Source organism: Engystomops pustulosus, chromosome 11, assembly GCF_040894005.1.
Source record: "Engystomops pustulosus chromosome 11, aEngPut4.maternal, whole genome shotgun sequence".
NCBI classification, from domain to species: domain Eukaryota; kingdom Metazoa; phylum Chordata; class Amphibia; order Anura; family Leptodactylidae; genus Engystomops; species Engystomops pustulosus.
The window spans coordinates 7486249-7508365 of NC_092421.1; the positions used below are offsets into that span (position 1 = coordinate 7486249).

General features: G+C 46.2%; 1 protein-coding gene and 1 long non-coding RNA gene across 4 annotated transcripts; one reads left to right on the top strand and one right to left on the bottom strand.

Annotated features, from left to right (window-relative positions):
- The first annotated feature begins 743 nt into the window (after positions 1–743).
- LOC140105875 (T-box transcription factor TBX1-like) lies at positions 744–17038 on the top strand. 3 transcript variants are annotated; one of them, XM_072129997.1, is made up of 7 exons: positions 744–821; positions 8524–8731; positions 9456–9557; positions 11703–11874; positions 12659–12814; positions 13096–13220; positions 16526–17038. In XM_072129997.1, exons 1-7 carry the CDS (start codon positions 800–802, stop codon positions 16593–16595), a joined length of 855 nt encoding a protein of 284 aa, XP_071986098.1. In that variant the 5' UTR covers positions 744–799; the 3' UTR covers positions 16596–17038. The 3 variants fall into 3 exon arrangements, with proteins under 3 accessions (XP_071986098.1, XP_071986100.1, XP_071986099.1); XM_072129999.1 differs by lacking the exon at positions 744–821 and adding an exon at positions 7285–7358; XM_072129998.1 differs by lacking the exon at positions 744–821 and adding an exon at positions 7332–7408.
- Positions 9438–12377, bottom strand: LOC140105877 (uncharacterized). Its single transcript, XR_011850665.1, has 3 exons — positions 11999–12377; positions 11614–11841; positions 9438–9530 (listed from the first exon to the last, which is right to left on the bottom strand). It is a non-coding gene; the product is annotated as an uncharacterized lncRNA (long non-coding RNA).
- Positions 17039–22117: the final 5079 nt, after the last annotated feature.

Consider the following 22117-nt stretch of genomic DNA (forward strand, 5'->3'; position numbering starts at 1 on the left):
AGTTACTGGCGTCAGAAGATGGTGAAATGAAGACTCTTTTGTACCAAAGGTTTACATTTTTTTTAAACCTAATAAAACCTATAGAAATTTGGTGTCCCCCACAACCTTACGACCCAGAGAATAAAGGGGAGCGCACAGTGAAAGCCGTAATAACAGAGCCCACCCGAAAATGACTGATTGCCTTGATGTCACGTATCTTCAGTTCCGAGATGCAGCTATGTTTTATTATTATCTGCCTTTTTATATTTTTGTGTTACAGGTCTAGTTCTCCTGAAGTTCCTGGGGTCATCATGAAAAGAGCTGCGGGGGGGTTGGGTGCCCAAAAATGTGACACTGTCAGAAAGTGGTGATCAGAAGTCGTGGATGAAGCTCCGGAGCCGCCCTCTTGCTGGTGTCCTCATTAATCAAACCTTGTCAGGGAGAGATTAATGGAGTTTATTACATGGTGTGACCGCAAGTGGCAGCCTCAAGATGGATGAGAGACTGCTGGGGGCGGAATAAGGAGCGCACCTGCCTGACGTGTGGACACCATGGGGACTGTCCCAGCGCCGGGGTCTATATCCTCAGCACTAACATATGGGCAGGTGTTGACACTGTAACAATAATCTCATTAGAAGTCATTGATTGACTTTACAACTTGAAGAACATTTTTTGATATTCAGAGACGGCCGCCCCAAACCCTCAAGTAGATATATGATAGGAGACAGTAAGAGGGACGGACAGACAGAGAGGACTGAGGTGACCAGACAAGGAAGGAGATACTAAGAGACAGTGACCGACCACATTCAAGAAGAGCGCAATGCACCATCCACACTCCCCAGGTGAGAAAGACGGAGGATTTGCCTCCTATACTCCACTATGACTGGAACCTGTCTCCATGATATGGCTGTAGGTAGTCATTACATTAGTGCTAGGGCACCGGGTATGGTCCGGTATTCACTCCGTAGCTTTCCCCAGAACTTGTTATCTCCATGTCTTAGCGTCATGTATTCACCAAAGCCGGGAACTTTACAAGGGGATCTTCTCTCCAATTCCGGAGATGGATTCCAAGTAATTAGGAGACAAAAAAGAGCGGAACTAGCGCTCCGGATTCAAGGATATTCTGTTTTTATAAAAACAACAGATTTACATATAGGTAAGTATTATGCTCACCTTGTAGGCATAAGTAGTGATCTCGTAATGCTGTCAGCCGCCGGCTCCGTCCTAAGACGTAATGTATGCTGGATAATGGCTGTATGGATGAGCTGAAACATTGCACCTTATTTTGCCATGGGTGAATAAAGATCACCTTTATACAGGCTCTCCCCTACTTAAGAACACTCTACTTACATACGACCCCTAGTTACAAACGGACCTCTGGATATTGGTAATTTATTGTACTTTAGTCCCAGGCTACAATAATCAGCTGTAACAGTTATCAAATGTGTCTGTAATGAAGATTTAGTGTTACTCCTGATTCTTATGACAACCCAACATTTTAAAATCCAATTGTCACAGAGACCAAAAAAGTTCTGTCTGGGATTACAATGATAAAATATACAGTTCCGACTTACATACAAATTCAACTTAAGAACAAACCTACAGACCCTATCCTGTATGTAACCCGGGGACTGCCTGTACTTACTGGAGAGCTGTCTCCTTGCGTTTTTTTTGGATATCTGACCTTACAAACCGGTGGATGGGGTTTGTTGGAGGCGTGCGCCCACCATTGGACTTGATCCATTACACTCGCTGTGCTGCTCCACAATCGGACTGTTTGTTATTATATAATATATATTATATTATGTATGTTATATTAAGATATAATCATATTTTAAGTTTTACAAATTGCTACGTTGCACATTAGATATATCAGTAAAGATACGTAAGACCAGACAATAGATTGGTGGATTCTCCTTGTCAATCAACAATCGTAAATGCGCCTTTCCCTGTCAATCCATTGAGGTCATTTCATCTTCTTTATTATGTAAATGTGTTTGTTCTCAATGTCATTTTATGTATGTTTTTATGCTCGAGGAAGATCTCCGTACGAGATCGAAACGCATAGCATATAAAAGACATTCTTTTTACTTACCCGACACGTAGGCTGCGCCTTTTATCCAGGACTCCGGACGTATTCCTTAACGTCATGTAGTCATGGACCTTACAGGGTCCGGAAAAAACAGGATTTTTGGGATTTGCTATCTGAATTGTAGGAACCAGAAACTAAGTCTCGTTTATGGGGGAGGAGTACAAATCGTGGCAGATTTATGAAAGTATTTTCACGGGATGTAGAGCGATTATTGGATGAGATCGGAAGTGGGATCCAGGTCTGGGACTGGTCCGTGAACTGCAGAGCAGAACGAATGGGTCTTACTGGGATGATTGTTCTCCCACAGGTATCATATAAGTTGGATAAGTCTCCATCATGGATAGAAAACTAATTTGGAATAGAAAGAGGGTTGGAATAAAACTCCTACAGAGCACCGAGGGGGTTGGACCTTCCGGATGTGGTGTTTTTCATCCATATTTATAAATTATGATACTTGATTGATTCTTAGTAAAGCAGGGGAAAAATTTGAAGTATAGGTGGCCCCCTACTTAAGGACACTCGACTTACAGACGACCCCCAGTTACAGACGGACCCCTCTGCCCCCTGTGACCTCTCTGGATGTTACTATAGTCGCAGACTGCAATGATCAGCTGTAAGGAGTCTGTAATGAAGATTTAGTGATAATCCTTGGTCCCATTACAGCAAAATATGTTAAAACTCCAATTGTCACCGGGGCAAGAATTTTTTTTTGTCTGGATCTACAATTATAAAATATACAGTTTCGACTTACATACAAATTCAACTTAAGAACAAACCTGTGAAATTGTATATCTTGTACGTAACCCGGGGACTGCCTGTACTTGAGCGAATAGGACAGAAAGCTTTGGGCTTTTCCTAAAAGTTTTGGGGATCTATAAGAACATTTTTTTAAGGGGATTAAATCACTGAATTTTGCACTGAACTCATTGGCAATTTTTCACTATTTGGAGAAATAAAATCAGTTGAAGAGAAACAAATCCAAAGTATAGAAACTGGGGGTCATTTACTAAGGGCCCGATTCGCGTTTTCCCGACGTGTTACCCGAATATTTCCGATTTGCGCCGATTTCCCCTGTATTGCTGCGGGATTTTGGCGCACGCGATCGGATTGTGGCGCATCGGCGCCGGCATGCACGCAACGGAAATCGGGGGGCGTGGCCGAGCGAAAACCCGACGGATTCGGAAAAACCGCCGCATTTAAAAAAAGAAATGTGTCGCTTGGGACACGCTTACCTTCACTCAGCCCGAGCCGGTGGACTCCAGCGCGTTCAGATGCTTTTCAGCGCAGCAGCGCCACCTGGTGGTGGAGGAACTACCTTAATGAATCCCGGCCGGACCCGAATCCAGCACAGAGAACGCGCCGCTGGATGGCGAACGGACCGGGTAAGTAAATCTGCCCCAATGTGTCATAAAGGGAGGATAAAAAGTATCCAAATGTTGCGCTCTCCGGGTTTACAATTACAAAGTGCATTGTGGCAGTCCCTGGGTTACATACAAGATATGTTCCATAGGTTTGTTCTTAAATTAAATTTGTATGTAAGTTGAAACTGTATATTGTATAATTGGAGATCCAGACAAAAAATTTTTTTGCCCCAGTGACAATTGGAATTTCAAATTTTTTTTGCTGTAATGGGACCAAGGATTATCCATAAAGCTTCATTACAGACACCTTACAGCTGATCATTGCAGCCTGGGACTATAGTAACATCCAGAGAGGTCACAGGGGGCAGAGGGGTCCGTCTGTAAGTCGGGTGTCCTTAAGTAGGGGACCGCCTGTATACTAGTCCCCTCTGGTCGGGGATAAAATCTCCTTTCTAGAATTCTCTCCTTAATGTGAAATCTTCCCCATTTACCTATAAGAAACCTCCAAAGTCAGACAAATATGACTCTTCTCACAATATGACTCTTCTCACCTCATTTCACATGAGATGAGTCAAGTTTACTGGTTGCAGGGTTAGTGTCACTTCAGAAGCCCCTATCTCTGGTTCTATAGCACCTATATATATAAGCTTTTGTATCATATTAAAGATGGAAATATTGTTTTTCAGATCGCATCAGGCTTCTGGTTCTGTGAGCGACAGAAGTGGACCTACAGGCAGTTACAAAATAAACCGGAACTGGATCGTTATTTGCAGCTTCCATTTCCAACTATGTTTTTTTTTAAAACTGTCCATTGAAAATAAAATAAAATATGACAATGACGCTGCGGGTAACGAACCCTGGAATGTACAGAGTAGAAGCAGAACATCGCATATTACCGAGGTCCATTATAATGTACAGAACTGCCCGGGGGCCACACTCCGCAGCAGATAAGTAAAAGGTTTGTAGTACAGTAAGAAAATAAAAAATCTTAACAAACCATTCAAGAATCAGAATTTCAGATCTGTCAGATGATATAATATTTTGCCGTCATGGAGTGAAGCATTTTCCATCCCCTTTCCCTGAATAGAGGTTTCCAACGACGTTTTTAGCTGCCCGGATCTCCGGTTCTGTCGTTTACACATCCACAAGCCTGCGTCTGAAAGATGAGATCCTTATCATTAATACGCCATACAAAGCAAATTTCTAGATGCTATGGAACCAAAAATGGGGTCTTCTGAATAAAAGGGGTTTTCCCATCAGGGCAATCACATTTAATTTAATTCATTTGCCATATGTAAACATTTCTTCTTTTGGATGTTATTAAAAAAAATGTTCCTGTGTGAAGATAATTTCTCATAAATGTAGTCATGTTGTCCCTTAGAAACAAGATGGCTTCCTTGGATACGACCACCTCACTCTGTGGCAGCAGTGGCCAGACATGTGCTATTGAGCCCTGCCTGACCTCCTGGATTCAGCAATCATTACCACAGGACGGCTGCGGGACCTGCAGTAACTCCCGGACATTTCATATACAAAAACCTTTTGTTTCTTTGTGTAATCTCTCCAGCAGAGGTGGTCGTATCCAAGGACACAGTCTTGTCTCTAAGAGACCATATGACTACATTTATGAGAAATAATCTTCACACAGGAACATTTTATTTAGTAACAACTAATTACGGAAATGTTTATATATGGCAGATTAATGACACTGAATGTGAATGCCCAGACGAGAATAACTCTTTAACCTACCCCAAGCAACCACTAAACTTGACTCATCTCTTATGCAAATGCGGTGAGAAGAGTCATATTTAAGTGACTTTGCAGGAGATTTTTTTATAGGTAAAGGGATAAAATTTCATTAAAAAATGGAATTCTAGAAAAGAGATTTCATCCCTGACCTGAGGGGACTAGTAGTAGTAGTTTAGTGGAAGCCAAGGTTATTTGGTCCGAAGAATATAGGTCGTTGTAAAGTAATGGAGCTGGTGAGTATATAGCAGTACCGGTACCAGTAAGACATGACTTATTCTATACATGACTGTGTGTGCAAGAGGGAGACAAGGACTTCACATAAGGAACCAGTTACTGCTGGGGGCGGCGTCCAGGTACTCCTTTTATATGTATGTACAGTTGCTTGCAGGTTGCTGGTATTGCAGTCCCTTTACTTTTTGCCTCATCATCTTGGATTTGACCCAATACTGTCTGACTTTGCTTGTCTGTCATTATCATTTGTTTGTCCCCATGTGTCTTGTCTCTTTTGGTGCGACCTCACTTTCCCTGACTTTTTGCCTTGCCGTGTTTTTGTGTGAACACTGGTCTATCTCAGTATTCCAGTTACCTGTCCGCTCCACCATCCAGCAGCTGCCAGAAGAAGTAAGTCTTCCCTGTCACCCTGCAGGGTCTGTTAGCAGGTTCCTGATAGGGGGTTTGCCCTTGTCAGGGCGTTTTATCTGCTGGAGGCAGGGCCTTAGCCCACAGGGATGTCCCAGGGTTAGCTCGCACCCACTTACCTAATCTGACAGCCAGTGCCAAGTCTAGTTGAGGTTGTGTTGTTTGCTGGACAGGTTTTTGACAGTGACCTCATCTACTCATGGACCTCAGACAGGCGAGGCTCATACAGCAGACACCTGCAGGTAACTGTACTGCTCAGCGCTGGCGGGGATCATACAGCAGACACCTGCAGGTAACTGTACTGCTCAGCACTGGCGAGGATCATACAGCAGACACCTGCAGGTAACTGTACTGCTCAGCACTGGTGAGGCTCATACAGCAGACACCTGCAGGTAACTGTACTGCTCAGCACTGGTGAGGCTCATACAGCAGACACCTACAGGTAACTGTACTGCTCAGCACTGGCGAGGCTCATACAGCAGACACCTGCAGGTAACTACTGCTCAGCACTGGCGAGGCTCATACAGCAGACACCTGCAGGTAACTGTACTGCTCAGCACTGGCGAGGCTCATACACCAGACACCTGCAGGTAACTGTACTGCTCAGCACTGGCGAGGCTCATACAGCAGACACCTGCAGGTAACTGTACTGCTCAGAGCTGGCGAGGCTCATACACCAGACACCTGCAGGTAACTACTGCTCAGCACTGGCGAGGCTCATACAGCAGACACCTGCAGGTAACTGTACTGCTCAGCACTGGCGAGGCTCATACAGCAGACACCTGCAGGTAACTGTACTGCTCAGCACTGGCGAGGCTCATACAGCAGACACCTGCAGGTAACTGTACTGCTCAGCGCTGGCGGGGATCATACAGCAGACACCTGCAGGTAACTGTACTGCTCAGAGCTGGCGAGGCTCATACAGCAGACACCAGCCGGTAACTGTACTGCTCAGCGCTGGCGAGGCTCATACAGCAGACACCTGCAGGTAACTGTACTGCTCAGCGCTGGCGAGGCTAATACAGCAGACACCTGCAGGTAACTGTACTGCTCAGCACTGGCGGGGCTCATACAGCAGACACGTGCAGGTAACTGTACTGCTCAGCACTGGCGAGGCTCATACAGCAGACACCTGCAGGTAACTGTACTGCTCAGCGCTGGCGAGGCTCATACAGCAGACACCTGCAGGTAACTGTACTGCTCAGCGCTGGCGGGGATCATACAGCAGACACCTGCAGGTAACTGTACTGCTCAGCGCTGGCGGGGATCATACAGCAGACACCTGCAGGTAACTGTACTGCTCAGCGCTGGCGGGGATCATACAGCAGACACCTGCAGGTAACTGTACTGCTCAGCGCTGGCGAGGCTCATACAGCAGACACCTGCAGGTAATTGTACTGCTCAGTGCTGGCGAGGCTCATACAGCAGACACCTGCAGGTAACTGTACTGCTCAAAGCTGGCGGGGATCATACAGCAGACACCTGCAGGTAACTGTACTGCTCAGCGCTGGCGGGGATCATACAGCAGACACCTGCAGGTAACTGTACTGCTCAGCGCTGGCGGGGCTCATACAGCAGACACCTGCAGGTAATTGTACTGCTCAGCGCTGGCAGATGACCTGCATTGATGATATCATTGGGGCTCTGACAACTGTAAAAAAAATGGCCACAAAATTTGGCGTAACTGCGTTTATCATCTTAATTTCACTACAATTTTTTTTTTCCAGTTTCCCAATACACTTTCGGCTACATTCACATGATGTATGCCCGCTTTATAGTAGTACGTCGGGTATACATCGGTGCCAGGGAGATGAGGAGGGGGTGAGCGCTGCTCACGGCGCCATATGCCAGTATGAGTCCCCCATACGTTCGTGTGAATGTAGCCTAAAGTATATAAAATGCTAGGAAGTACAATGTGTTCTCCGAAAAAATTAAAGCTATGGCTTCTGGAATGTGGGATGTGAGAAACGGAAACGCAAAATGAATCGGGAAAAGAAAAAAAGGGTCTGCGTTGTATTTATAGCGCCAAACCTACAGGGATATGAAAGAAAAAAAACGTTTCATGCTTTCTCCCATAAGATATAAGTTTGTTTGAAAATTACATGTGCAATTAAATGAGGTGGTAGCACGGCTGTAAAACCTGGCTCAACACAATGGGGCTCATTTACTAAGGGTCCGAATCGTGTTTTTCCACCGGGTTTCCCGAATTTTTCCGATTCGCGCAGAATTGTCCCGGGATTTTGGTGCACGCGATCAGATTGTGTCGCATCGGCGCCGGCTTTCACACGACAGAAATGGGGGGGGCGTGGCCATCAGAAAACCCGACGGATTTGGACAAACCGCAGAATTAAAAAAAAAAAAATTGTGTCGCAAAAATATCACTCACATATACCAAGACGGAGGAAGTGAATTCCAGCGAACTCCGGCGGACCTCAGTGCAGCAGCGACACCTGGTGGATATTCGGCGCACGACCTAAGTGAATCCCGGCAGAGCCCGAATCGGCGTCGGAGAACGTGCCGCTGGATTGCGAATGGACCGGGTAAGTAAATCGGCCCCAAAGTATTGCATCATAGATACATACGGTTGTTCTGGTGTGGATCATCGGACCGAGAATACGCTGTGATTTTCCTCATATTGCACGTTATATAATTGTGTGCCGTCTCTGGGGCTACATATCCCTTCATGTGAAGAGCTTCTTTCAGATGAGCACAACGTTCCTTCCGCCTGCTTTGGATCTCCTGACATCGGTCCTTGGACTTCAAGCATTCCCGATGTTCCTCGACTTCCTCAGACCGACGTCTCAGGGAAAAACCCAGCTTTGCGTGGAATTATGGTCAGCCTGGAGACAGCTGCACTCTGGGAAACATTTAACAGCCTCGGGACGGAGATGATTGTGACCAAAGCTGGAAGGTAAGTAGAGCACTGGGACAATTACAAGGCTCTCTCTAGTCTGGTCTCTGAGTTGTAGCTAGACCCATCACCTGGGCAAACCCTTAGTCAATTCATAAGGTTGTATTTAGATGTCCCTTCACCTGGGGCAAACCTTCTGTCTGTTCTCCTGGTTGTAGCTAGACTTCCCTTCACCTGGGGCAAACCTTCTGTCTGTTCTCCTGGTTGTAGCTAGACTTCCCTTCACCTGGGGCAAACCTTCAGTCAGTTCTACTGGTTGTAGCTAGACTTCCCTTCACCTGGAGAAAACCTTCTGTCAGTTCTCCTGGTTGTAGCTAGACTTCCCTTCACCTGGAGAAAACCTTCTGTCAGTTCTCCTGGTTGTAGCTAGACTTCCCTTCACCTCCAGGTTGTAGCTAGACTTCCCTTCACCTGGAGTCTTAGATAGACTTTTCTTTACCTGGTAGAAGTCTTCACTACAGTCTCTGAGCTGTAGCTCGATTTTCATTCACCTGATGCAAACCTTCAGTTGGATGGTTGGAGTTGTTGGTAGAATTACCTTTACCTGAGGAGAACCTTTCGTTAAGTGTCCAGAGTTATAGCTAGATTTCCCCCTGGTACCGGAGACACATCCGCCCCCTGTTCCCCCGAGCTCTGCTCTGATATAAAAAATCATATAAATCTAAACATCGATATAATGATGAATTTTCTTTGTTTTTATTATTATGTCATATTTTCTACGTAGGAGGATGTTTCCACTCTTCCAGGTTCGTATCTGGGGTATGGATCCAACAGCAGAGTATTCCCTTCTTCTAGATTTCTTACCAGTGGGTGACAAAAGATATAGGTAAGTATTATTTAAGATGACAACTACCTAATAATAACTGAGCAAAGCCATAAAAAGTCCCTACTATTTAAGCAAATCGTAAAAGGAGACCCTTTCCTCCATAACCAGTGCAGCCATGCTCTATGACTATGACCAGTGGAGCCATGCTCTATGACTATGACAGGTGGAGCCGTGCTCTATGACTATGTCCAGTGGAGCCGTGCTCTATGACTATGACCGATGGAGCCATGCTCTATGACTATGACCAGTGGAGCCGTGCTCTATGACTATGACCAGTGGAGCCATGCTCTATGACTATGACCAGTGGAGCCATGCTCTATGACTATGACCGGTGGAGCCGTGCTCTATGACTATGACAGGTGGAGCCGAGCTCTATGACTATGACAGGTAGAGCCGTGCTCTATGACTATGACAGGTGGAGCCGAGCTCTATGACTATGACCGATGGAGCCGTGCTCTATGACTATGACCGATGGAGCCGTGCTCTAAGACTATGACAGGTGGAGCCGTGCTCTATGACAGGTAGAGCCGTGCTCTATGACTATGACAGGTAGAGCCGTGCTCTATGACTATGACAGGTGGAGCCGTGCTCTATGACTATGACCAGCAAAGCCATGATCTATTAGAGAAGTTTAGGAAGTCCCTACTATTTATAGACATTGTAAAAGGAGACCCTTTCCTCCATGACCAGTGCAGCCATGTTCTTTGACTACTACCAGTGGAGCCGTGCTCTATGACTATGTCCAGTGGATGGTGCTCTATGACTATGTCCAGTGGATGGTGCTCTATGACTATGTCCAGTGGATGGCTCTCTATGATTATGTCCAGTGGATGGTGCTCTATGACTTTGTCCAGTGGATGGTGCTCTATGACTATGACCGGTGGAGCCGTGCTCTATGACTACGACCAGTGGATGGTGCTCTATGACTATGACCAGTGGAGCCGTGCTCTATGACTATAACCAGTGGAGCCGTGCTCTATGACTATGACCAGTGGAGCCGTGCTCTATGACTATGACCAGTGGAGCCGTGCTCTATGACTACGACCAGTGGAGCCGTGCTCTATTACTATGACCAGTGGAGCCGTGCTCTATGACCATGACCAGTGGAGCCGTGCTATATGACTATGACCAGTGGAGCCGTGCTCTATGACTATGACCAGTGGAGCCGTGCTCTATGACTATGACCAGTGGAGCCGTGCTCTATGACTATGACCAGTGGAGCCGTGCTCTATGACTATGTCCACTGGAACCGTGCTCTATGACTACGACCAGTGGAGCCGTGCTCTATGACTACGACCAGTGGATGGTGCTCTATGACTACGACCAGTGGATGGTGCTCTATGACTACGACCAGTGGAGCCGTGCTATATGACTATGACCAGTGGAGCCGTGCTCTATGACTATGACCAGTGGAGCCGTGCTCTATGACTATGACCAGTGGAGCCGTGCTCTATGACTATGACCAGTGGAGCCGTGCTCTATGACTATGACCAGTGGAGCCGTGCTCTATGACTATGACCAGTGGAGCCGTGCTCTATTACTATGACCAGTGGAGCCGTGCTCTATGACTATGACTAGTGGAGCCGTGCTCTATGACTATGACCAGTGGAGCCGTGCTCTATGACTACGACCAGTGGATGGTGCTCTATGACTACGACCAGTGGATGGTGCTCTATGACTATGACCAGTGGATGGTGCTCTATGACTATGACCAGTGGATGGTGCTCTATGACTATGACCAGTGGATGGTGCTCTATGACTATGACCACTGGAGCCGTGCTCTATGACTATGTTCACTGGAGCCGTGCTCTATGACTATGTCCACTGGAGCCGAGCTCTATGACTATGTCCAGTGGAGCCGAGCTCTATGACTATGTCCAGTGGAGCCGTGCTCTATGACTATGACCAGTGGAGCCGAGCTCTATGACTATGTCCACTGGAGCCGTGCTCTATGACTATGACCAGTGGAGCCGAGCTCTATGACTATGTCCAGTGGAGCCATAGTTGTAAATTAGATGCAATGGATGTGTTATAACGCTCACATGAAATCACCTACTTGACCATTTGTTAATGTCTGCCAGTTGCCTCCTGTGCTGTGGATGCGTCTTTCGCTCCATCGCTCACATCTGTGACCCTCTCCCTTAGGTACGCTTTTCATTCCTCCTCCTGGCTGGTGTCAGGCACCGCAGATCCAGCACCGCCGGGGCGTCTTCATTTTCACCCAGACTCTCCTGCACGGGGATCACATTGGATGCGACAGACAGTTTCCTTTGACCGACTGAAACTTACCAACAATGCACAGGACATGAGAGGACATGTAAGAAACTGCAAAACTTCTCAGATATAATACATATAGAGATGCAAAGGTTTCTACCCTAGATCCAACCCCAAACAAACGCAAATAGAAAGCGTTTTCCAGGAATCCAACATTGATAGCTCACCTTGTAATCCACAGCGAGATGCATTTCATTGGCCCCAATAATGTGAATGATGTGTTATAGTGAGGGGGCAATTATCCAGAGGCTTCCCGATACATGGTCTCAACCTCCCACAATGCTGCCCCTTTGCCCCATTTCGCAGGTAAATCCTTGAAATATAAGTGAAGCTTTTTGGTCAGCTGAACCAGTTATAATTAGACTTAATGGCAGACTGGAGCAAATAAAGCTGAAACGATATTGGCCCATATTTATCAAAGTGTATTTCTAAAGTTTCTGCGCCAATTTTGTATGGTGTCCGCTGCTCCACCAAATTCTGCACACGGAGGGGCCGATCCGTTGCCAATTTGGACTGTGCACCACATTTATTACTGCGACTTGACGAAATTGTGGCGCACGCTATATGTCAACGGTGCAAAAAAAAAAAAAAAAAAGAGTTGGTCTATACCTCCTGAGCAGTGCAGGGGGCGCAACATTCATAAAGACCCTGCGCATTAGTGACTGCACATCCTACAGACTGCACTACTGCCGATAACATCTGGGCCATTGTCTCGCAATATAACAGGTATATCCAGGCACATAACCAAAGAAAACACAAGGATGTTTGTTAATTTGGGGATTTCAGGATTGTTTTTATCTTAGTTGTGATGTTTTTAAAACCTGTAGATAATTCTAAACTCCATGCATCGATACCAGCCGCGGCTCCATATCCTGCTCTCTGATCGCCATCAAGGTGGAGAAGCCCGCGCCTCCCAAAACTTTGTATCATTCATCTTCCCAGAGACTCAGTTTACAGCTGTGACAGCATATCAGAATCACAGAGTAAGTGAGGATGTCCGGAAATGTTCTAGAAATCTCCATGTCCATGGGTATAAACCTGCTCCTGTTCATGGCTCCACTGCATTCAGTGCCGGAGCGGCCACATGAACTGGTAATGCTATCCATGTCCAGCTCCTGGGCTGGATTCTACATAACCTCCTGACATGTCTTGAAGAGGTCGGGGTATTACAGTCAGTCCATGGAAAGGGTCACCCGCATGGATATGACGGGAAACAGATTACAAATCATAAAGCTGTATCCATCCCCTTCTTCTGTCCCTTTAGATCACACAGCTGAAGATCGCCAGCAACCCATTTGCCAAAGGCTTTCGAGATGTTGATGCAGATGAATGGCTACTTTCCCGAATTCCAGGACCTGTCAAAATACACGTAAAAGATTCTCCAGAAAGGTAAAAAAAAGCCATAATTATATCTGATTTATGTGGAGACACAACCCGAGGCACGCTGGTTACAGTTCACAATCGCTACCTCTGGAAATCTTGGATCCTACGTGGTCAAGCTCTTTTATTACCTTTGAATCCACATAATTTCATGCACCCCCTCACTTTCTGACTCCTGCAACAGCCTCCTCTATGGCCTAAGTAACAGTCCTGCACACCCCAAATCCAGAGCAAAGTCTACTTCAGCATTGAAGGCGTCAGTTATTTACAATGTGTTATCCATCCCTAGGTGCTACTACTATTTACAGTGGAGAAGTGTTAGTCTTTAATAATCCCTTTGTCTGTTCTCTGCCAGTCCCATTCATTCCCAAATGTACAATAACATACAAGTCAGTCCAAAGCCTGACCCCACTATACATCTCCTAATCTCCCCAAACAATGCGCCACTACTACTATCCTGCTATATCCCCAATAGTAATCCCTTGTCCAGCAGCTCATTGAATGCTGCCAATGTCACCCCACCTACAATCCCCACTCCACAATCTGTCCCCTTCATATGTAACGCCCGGAGTTCATGTAAGTGGACCCAGATGTGACTGGTAACTCCACTGGTCCCACTCAGGGGTCTTTCTATTACCCCCAAACTCAACCAGGAATATAATTGCATCTCCATCTCCCTAGTTAAACTCCCATGTCATTCTAATATCATATGTTATTGACCTGAAGACTGGTCTGCGCCGACCCCAAAGGACATGTGGTCAAACCCCCAGGTTGGAGGTCCTGACTGCTATCCTACCACACGCTGACAGATCTGCCATTCCTCCAAGGAATTGTTATCAGTCTATAACCCGGGTTCTGCTATGGTAGTTCTTTACAATAAGTAGTTTTGAGTTGTTTTGTTACAGGCCCATGACAGGGGTGGATGAAGCCTACCTTAGTACATACAATACAGCTCACCTAGAAAATACATGGCATATTATATAATAACATATGATATGAGAATGACCAGGAAGTTTAATTAGGGAGATGAAGATGTAAATATATTCTTGGTTGAATGTGGGTCAATAGAAAGACACCCGAGTTGCTGGAACCAGTGGACTTATCACTCACATCTGAGTCTACTTGTACTGTATGAACGTCAAATTAATTTAGTAACGGCCCAACTCCACACCTCCTGATACCTTCTTCCATAACATGTTACCTCCATTACTTCTCTGCTCTAGTCCTCCAGTAACTCTAAACATATAGGGGCACATTTACTTACCCGGTCCATTCGCGTTCCAGTGGCGGCTTCTCCGACGAGCGTTCAGGTCTTCCGGCAATTCATGAAGGTCCTGCGTCTGATGTCCACCAGGTGTCGCTGCTGCGCCGAGGTCCGCTGAGGTGCGTCGGAGTTCACTGATCTCTTCCTGGTGCATGCAAGTATGGCGCGTGCGACCAATTTTTTTTTTTTTTAAATACGTCGGTTTTTACGAATCCGTCGGGTTTTCCGGCGGCCACGCCCACCGATTTCCATCGCATGCAAAACAGAATTCGGCGCAAAACGGAAAAAATACCAAAACCCGACAGAAAAACGTGATTCGGGCCGTTAATAAATGTGCCCCACAATCTCTAATCCCTAGAGGGCTTTGTTTTTTGCTCACCACTGCCTCTAATGCACAGCATGCCCTCCAGAATTTTGTGTGTGCTTTCCCAATGCCTCTATAGTAAAGCCCTCAACCTACAGTAACCCTGCTGCCACTACTAATAGTGTACCCTGTAAAGTATGTTTTTTTTATGGTTATGTAAGGAGGGTGGCTTGGAGCACAAGGAAAGACAGACAAGACAGTGAGCCCTGTCAGGATCAGTCATAGTGGACTCCCTGGACCACCGCGGCGATTACATAAGCCGACACCTGGGAGAGGAGTGTAAGTGGTACCTGGTTTTTATCAGAGCCCACCACAAAGCAGGTTGGGCTTGCTGCGACGTGGTACCACCAGGTCACTCTACAGGCGCGACTTTGTCCGCGGTGGTGGCAAAGGTAAGGTGAAGAGTCGTGAGTCAGAACTGTGGTCGGGGACAGGCAGGAGGTTGAGACAGGCAGCACAGGATCAACATCAAAGGCAGAGGTCAGGGCAGGCAGCAAAGGAGTGTAGTCAGGGACAGAACCGGGGTCACAACAGGAAGTCTCAACACTAGGCAGAAGGAACACAGCTTTCTCTGAGGCACAAAGATCCGGCACAGGACACAAAAAATTTAACTGGGAAGGCGGTCAGCCAGAGCCAAGCATTGGTGCACTGGCCCTTTAAATCTTAGATGGCCGGCTCACAGGCCCGCGCTGGTGTGAGGAGAGCGTTGCTGGAGCCCGTAGAGGTAAGTGGAGCTCAGAGGGCACAGGGAGGCACATGGGTGCACCTGCAACCAGGAACATGGGTCGCACCCATAAGAAGCCCTAAGCTGAGCTAAGCTGTCACCTGCCTACATACTGGCCCCACCCAAAGCAGTGGGCAGTAACTGGGCGCCCTTCCCTCCTTAAACCACAGTGCAAACATGAAACAAGACTGAAAGTCAACCCAGCAAGAGAGGTCACAATACGATAGTAAGTACAGTACAGAATCAGAGTTCAAAAGGGGGTAGTACAAGAGAACAGATGACCAGAGGAAGCAATAGCATATCAATAGAAAGCCCCGGCGAGAAATAAACTGAGATATGCCGTACAAGCAGCCAGGCCTGATGGGACTCCCGGACCCACCTCCCGCAGCAGAGTGGAGAAGCTGTGCACCAAACCAGTTACCCTTTACTGGACCCGGGATCCGGGATTGGCTGAATAAACCAAACACAACAAAGGCCTAAGCCACAGTTCACACAAAACAAATTAAAGCCAACAGCGGATAGAGGAAGATTTTGGCACGGACATTACGTATTTGTCTTTTATACAACATGATGGAAACTTAAAAGGGTTTTCTAATAAAATCTAAATAAATGGGGCCCCATGAAACTTACAACGCAACGGAAATCGGGGGGCGTGGCCGAACGAAAAGCCGACGGATTCGGAAAAATCGCCGCATTTTTTTAAAAAAGTGTGTCGCGGAGCTTGCACTTACCTTCACTCAGCCCAGCTCGGTGAACTCCAGCGCGTTCCGATGCTTTTCAGCGCAGCAGCGCCACCTGGTGGACGGTGGAGGAACTACCTTAATGAATCCCGGCCGGACCCGAATCCAGCGCAGAGAACGCGCCGCTGGATCGCGAATGGACCGGGTAAGTAAATCTGCCCCAATGTGTAAGGTTTCATGCATTGTCTGTCCATCGCTGTAACTTCAATCTCTCTTTTGCAGATGGCAGAATGCGGACTCTCATCCCACTTTATGTTCTGAAGCCCACTTTATGCAGCCAACAGAACCATGAATTGCTCATAGACGCCCCCGCATGATGGCTAGGACCTCTGAATGCTTGCATCCTGATGGTCACCCCGCTGTCTGCTGAGAGATTGTGCTGGAGTCCTGTGCAGGACGTCTGTGTCCGCTCTTACGTTGTGGATCTCGGAGGTCGGAGCGCCTCTTTCCTTGCACTATAGACTGATCCAATTTAGCCAAATGGACCAAAAAGATGGTTTCAACCACTGAATCACTAGAAATGTTTTCCGTGACCTATTGCTTGCCAATGTCATGGTGGAGAGATTCTGCTTTTCCTTTTCTGAAAGGTCGGGTCTCCGAGCTTTTTTGTTTCCATTCTAACGAAATTCATGTGATGTCATTGTGACAGTGTTGTCCGTAAAGTTGGTTGTGGTTCACTGGGTGCTATGTGACGGCAGTTATAAAGTCTTTCCCCCGCTGTGAGGTCATTCCTTGTGTTACATTGTCCACATTTATTCTTGGGAAAACCACATTAAAGCCACATGTGTAGGTAGGTCTAGTGGCTGCCACTTCTTTAACCCCTTAATGACTTAGACCTTTTTAGTTTTTGTATTTGCATTATTTTTTGCTCCCCATTTCTAAAAATCCCCCCCCCCCCCAGTACAGAGCTGTAGGAGGGCCCCGTTACGGTGGTCACCACTGGGAATAACCGCTGATATATACGATAGATCAGGACTTTGTCGATATTTTGGGGGTCGTTTACTAAGGGCCCGATTCGCGTTTTCCCGACTTGTTACCCGAATATTTCCGATTCGTGGCCGAACGAAAACCCGACAGATTCGGAAAAACCGCCGCATTTAAAAAAAAAAAAAGTGTTGCGAAACTTGCACTTACCTCCACCAGGAATAGGCCGGTGAATTTCAGGGCATTCTGGCGGGCCTCAGCGCAGCAGCGACACCTGGTGGACGGCGGAGGAACTACCTTAGTGAATCGCCGGAAAACCCGAATCCACCGCAGAGAACGCGCCGCTGGATCGCGAATGGACCGGGTAAGTAAATCTGCCCCTTTATATCAGTTCTAGGGAAAGGGGGTTGATTAGAAATTTTAAGTCAACTCTAAGTTGTCTGATCGATTCTACCCTATACTGCCAAACTACTTTTTAAAAAATGTCTGTGTTATATGGTGTTTGAAATTAAGTACGTGAAACTTTACGCAGCTCCCTGCCAGATGCTTCAGCCTGAGTCCCAAAGAGGAAAATTTCAAATGACCATTTCCCTCTGCTCTGTAATATATTCACTGCTCTCCAGGTCACTCCTGGCTCCTGCCTTTCCTCCCCTGATGACGCTCCAGCTCACTGCAGACAATCTCACCCTCCGTCTCACATACCTCAAACATCGTATAACACAGACATTTTTTGTGGTAACATCATCCAGAAAATCAACTTTGAAATGAGATGTTAATTGATTATATAAAGTCATGGAGGCGGAGAGTTTAGCACTGGAGTCGAGGAGCTGCGAACGCCTCCTCCTCTGTGACTGACATTGATCATCGGACTTCAGGAGATCTGGTTAGTGATGTCTCCGGATGCAGGACCATTAGTTACAGTAGAGGGGACTTTCTGAGGAAGCGAGAGCTTGACTTCAGTGTTAAAATCTCCGCCTCCTTGACTTCATACAACCAGTTTACATCTCACTCACTTCAAAGTCGATTTTCTGGATACTCTCACCACTTTGGGTCATGAAAGAAACAGGATCTAGAAGGTGTTCAGCTGCTTGGCAACATACGCGTAGTGGTTTATTAGGTCAATTTCTGCTGACAGGTTCCCTTTAAGTAATCTTGATTTCATGCTGAGAGATAATAATAAGAAATTAGTAGAGCACAGTCTTCGGCAGATGGATTCCCCCACAGGTGTGAATAGGGGGTTGTGATAGATTTGTTTATTCTGCACACTATTACCCATCAACTATTTACCCAAAAACATCACTGTATTTTCTCCACACGACTAGCGAGACGTAAATCGGCATTGCCAGCAATGATCGCGGGTGTTACCGGTGGTGTTGCTGCGATATGCAGCAAACACCAACCCTGTATAAAAGAGGGCTCAGCCTCTGATCCTGAGAAGCGGGAAAACAACTCCAAATGCGATAACATTGCAGAAAAAAACATTCGCGCCATTTTCTTGTGGACATAGTTTTTACTGTGCACCACTGGAAATAACCGTTTATAGATTGGACCTCTTGGGACTTGAAGATACCGGATGTGTTTGTGATTTTATTTATTTTATTTCAGTTCTAGGGGAAAGGGGGAGGGAATTTGGAAAAAAAAAAAAAATTATATATAGAATTTTTTTATTTTTTTTTATTTTTATTTTTTTACTTTCTTTCCCCCTACTTTTTAAACTCCCCAAAGGTACTAAAACCTGTGAGGGTCTAATCATTCCTACCATACAATGCTGTACTACAGTATTACAGTACATGGAGAATTTGCTACAAATCTCTTACAGTCTGTTCCCTCCTGCCTCTGGCACATACTTATAGATCCTGCCCAATGACACATACAGACTCCAAGCTGCCATGATGTCGTCACGGGGAGCGATAATCCAGCCAAAGATGGAGGCACCCGCGCACTGCATGATGCAGCCTACAACCACCGTGTATGAAGAGGTCGCAACCCTTGAGCCCTCTTCATACATCATTATTTCATTACGGTGTACATGTACGTCATAACACGCTGAGGGGCCATATCTATAACATACCGTGATCTTGTCTGCAAATACTGTACACATATCACGCTTAACGCTTGGACAGGGGCAGACACATTCAAACACCCCCCTCCCCCATATCTGGATGGGCAGGGCAGAGCCCGCCAGCAATCTGTACATCCTGTAACTCTACCCACAGGGGAGGGTACATAAGAGGAGGGGTTGCGAGAGACAGGCTGGGCACGGTAGCTGCCATCACCCGGTGCCACACCACTGGAGCGCACTGTACATGGCGTTGCCTGAGATGTTGGTGGCCATTTTACCAAAAATAAGGACAACATATAACTTGTCCATACCATTAAAGAGATCCTGTCGTACCATAAAAGGGGCAGCAAGACACAGGGACATGTCTAATGGAAGAGATTTATAGAAAAGTTACCAACCCCTTTAAACTACTACCCCCCTCGGGTTGAGTATGAAATTGAAATCTCCTTTATAGTTTTTTTTTTTTAATATATAAATAAAAAAAAAAATTTCTCCTTCAAAATCGATGAGCTGAGAGGAGTCACTTTAGAAGCGGACGGGGCAGCGTCTTTTCGCACACCCTCCCCTCTTGGGCACCATAGCACCCAGACCCACGTTTAAGTATTTTATGATTAGACTCTTTCATCTTTTAATCGATACCGGGAGTTGAAAAATCGGGAATTGGATCCAATAATTTCTAGCAATAGCCATGTCCATGTATCCGGCTGTAGGGCAATGCATCTTTCAAGCAGAACACTGGGGCTCATTTACTAAGGGACGCACTTTCGTCAGACATCCCGACGATTTCCATTTTGCGCCACTGGGACAGGGATTTAAAAGGGGTTTTTGGCGCACACCATGCGACATAAATCGGGGGACGGGCCGTCGGATGATCCGACGTATTCAGACAAACCGCGGGATTTAACTTAAAGATTGTGTTGCAATGGACTGGGTAAGTAAATAAGCCCCACTATCTTTTGAATGGTGGCACCTAGAAACATTGTTCTAGTGACATTTTATAGAAAGTAATCTTTAGAATCTTTTAAAATATGACCTAAGATGCCAATGATACAGATTATATATATATATATATATATACAGGCAGTCCCCGGGTTACATACAAGATAGGGTCCGGAGGTTTGTTCTTAAGTTGAATTTGTATGTAAGTCGAAACTGTATATTTTATAACTGTAAATCCAGACCAAAAAAAATTTGGCCCCAGTGACTATTGGAGTTTAAACATTTTTTGCTGTAATGGGACCAAGGATTATCCATAAAGCTTCATTACAGACACCTTACAGCTGATCAGTGCAGCCTGGGACTATAGTAAAGCATTCAGAAAGCTTCACCAGAGGTCAGAGGGGTCTGTCTGTAACTATGGGTTGTCTGTAAGTCGGGTGTCCTTAAGTAGGGGACCGCCTGTATCAGTTAAATTTACAGTCAAGAGTTTTGAAACACCTAAAAATAAAATGTCACATAAAAGGGGAGTGTACCTTAAAAGGTATAGAAAGGCGAACAAGGGAAGACCAAAGAGTGCTCATAGGGTAGTAGAATTGTTACCTGCGTGGATGGTTTAGGACAGTGATGGCTAACCTATGACAGGCGTGTCAGTGCTGACACACGTAGCCATTTTCACTGACACGCGGCTGTCTGAGAGTTAAGTTTCATCCTACATGACCAGGTGCAGTAGCCGGGAGGCTGAGAGATAGCACTGAGCTTCCAGCACCCCCCTCCTCCTCCTCCCCGGGCCGGCCCCTCCCCATGTGTGAGCTGTGCCTAGTGTCTCCAGTCAGCACAGGTATCAGCATGGGGCACAGCAGGAGAGGTGACCCGGCCATACACCCAGGAGGCTCCTCTGCAGCTCCTGATAGTTGTGATGGGGGGAGGAAGGCATCACAGTCAGAGGTCACATCGCTGCTGCCTTGTGTGATGTCCCAGCAGCTGCCACCTCTACACTGACCAGCTCCACAGCAGGGGCAAGGGAGGACAACCACTCTCATCATATAGTGAGTAAGGTCAGTGACTGTATGATAGAAGACATTTATCAGGGCTTGTGTGTCAGTTTTGTGACGTACAAGCCCTGAAATAATCGCAACACCTTGCAAATTGCCAGACATTGCGATTATTTTGCTCCTCACACCTTCTCCATGCCAAGAGGGCATGGGGGAGATGCAGACAGCGGCGCCTGCGCCCTCGCTATAACCTGTGAAGTTTCATGACTGAAAGTTCACAGGTTGCTAAGCATTTCCACACTTGTCTGATTGTAACCGATCTATTACAATGTGTGATTTGCACATAGTAATAGATGACTGGGAAAATCCCCATATACTGCCATACTGTAGTATGGCAGTACATGGTAGGATCAATCAGACAACCTACAGTTAAAGTACCCTAGAAGTTAAATAGTATACAGATTTATTATTTAAACTATAAATATCACAAAATTATGTTTTTTTTGTCATGGTGACACACCACCCGAGTTATGTTCGGTTTTTTGGCAAATTTTGACACACCAAGCTCAAAAGGTTGCCCATCACTGGTTTAGGAGAATTAAAGAGGCTCACCAGATTTGGTTGTGCTATGTTAGGCACAACTCTAATGTGGGTATAAACTGTATGGTGTTTATGCCTCCTGGTGCTGCCTTCGGACAAGGATCGTCAAGACACGGTTCCCAAAATGGTCTGGAATCATAATCGGTAGGTGCAGGAGTGGTACTTGTCACGATTGGCGCACACAGATTAGTCACATACTTAGAATGTTAGGTAGAAGGATTTTTATTCGGTATCTCTGGTACAAAACACGTTTCGTACCAGAGATACCGAATAAAAATTCTTCTACCTAACATTCTG

Excerpts from the sequence above, each read along its gene's own strand:
- LOC140105875 (XM_072129997.1), top strand. The coding sequence starts at position 800 with ATGCACCATCCACACTCCCCAG. Across the intron at positions 9,558-11,702 it reads GTGGGTGACAAAAGATATAG|GTACGCTTTTCATTCCTCCT; the intron begins GTAAGTATTATT and ends CCTCTCCCTTAG. Across the intron at positions 12,815-13,095 it reads CAGCATATCAGAATCACAGA|ATCACACAGCTGAAGATCGC; the intron begins GTAAGTGAGGAT and ends CTGTCCCTTTAG.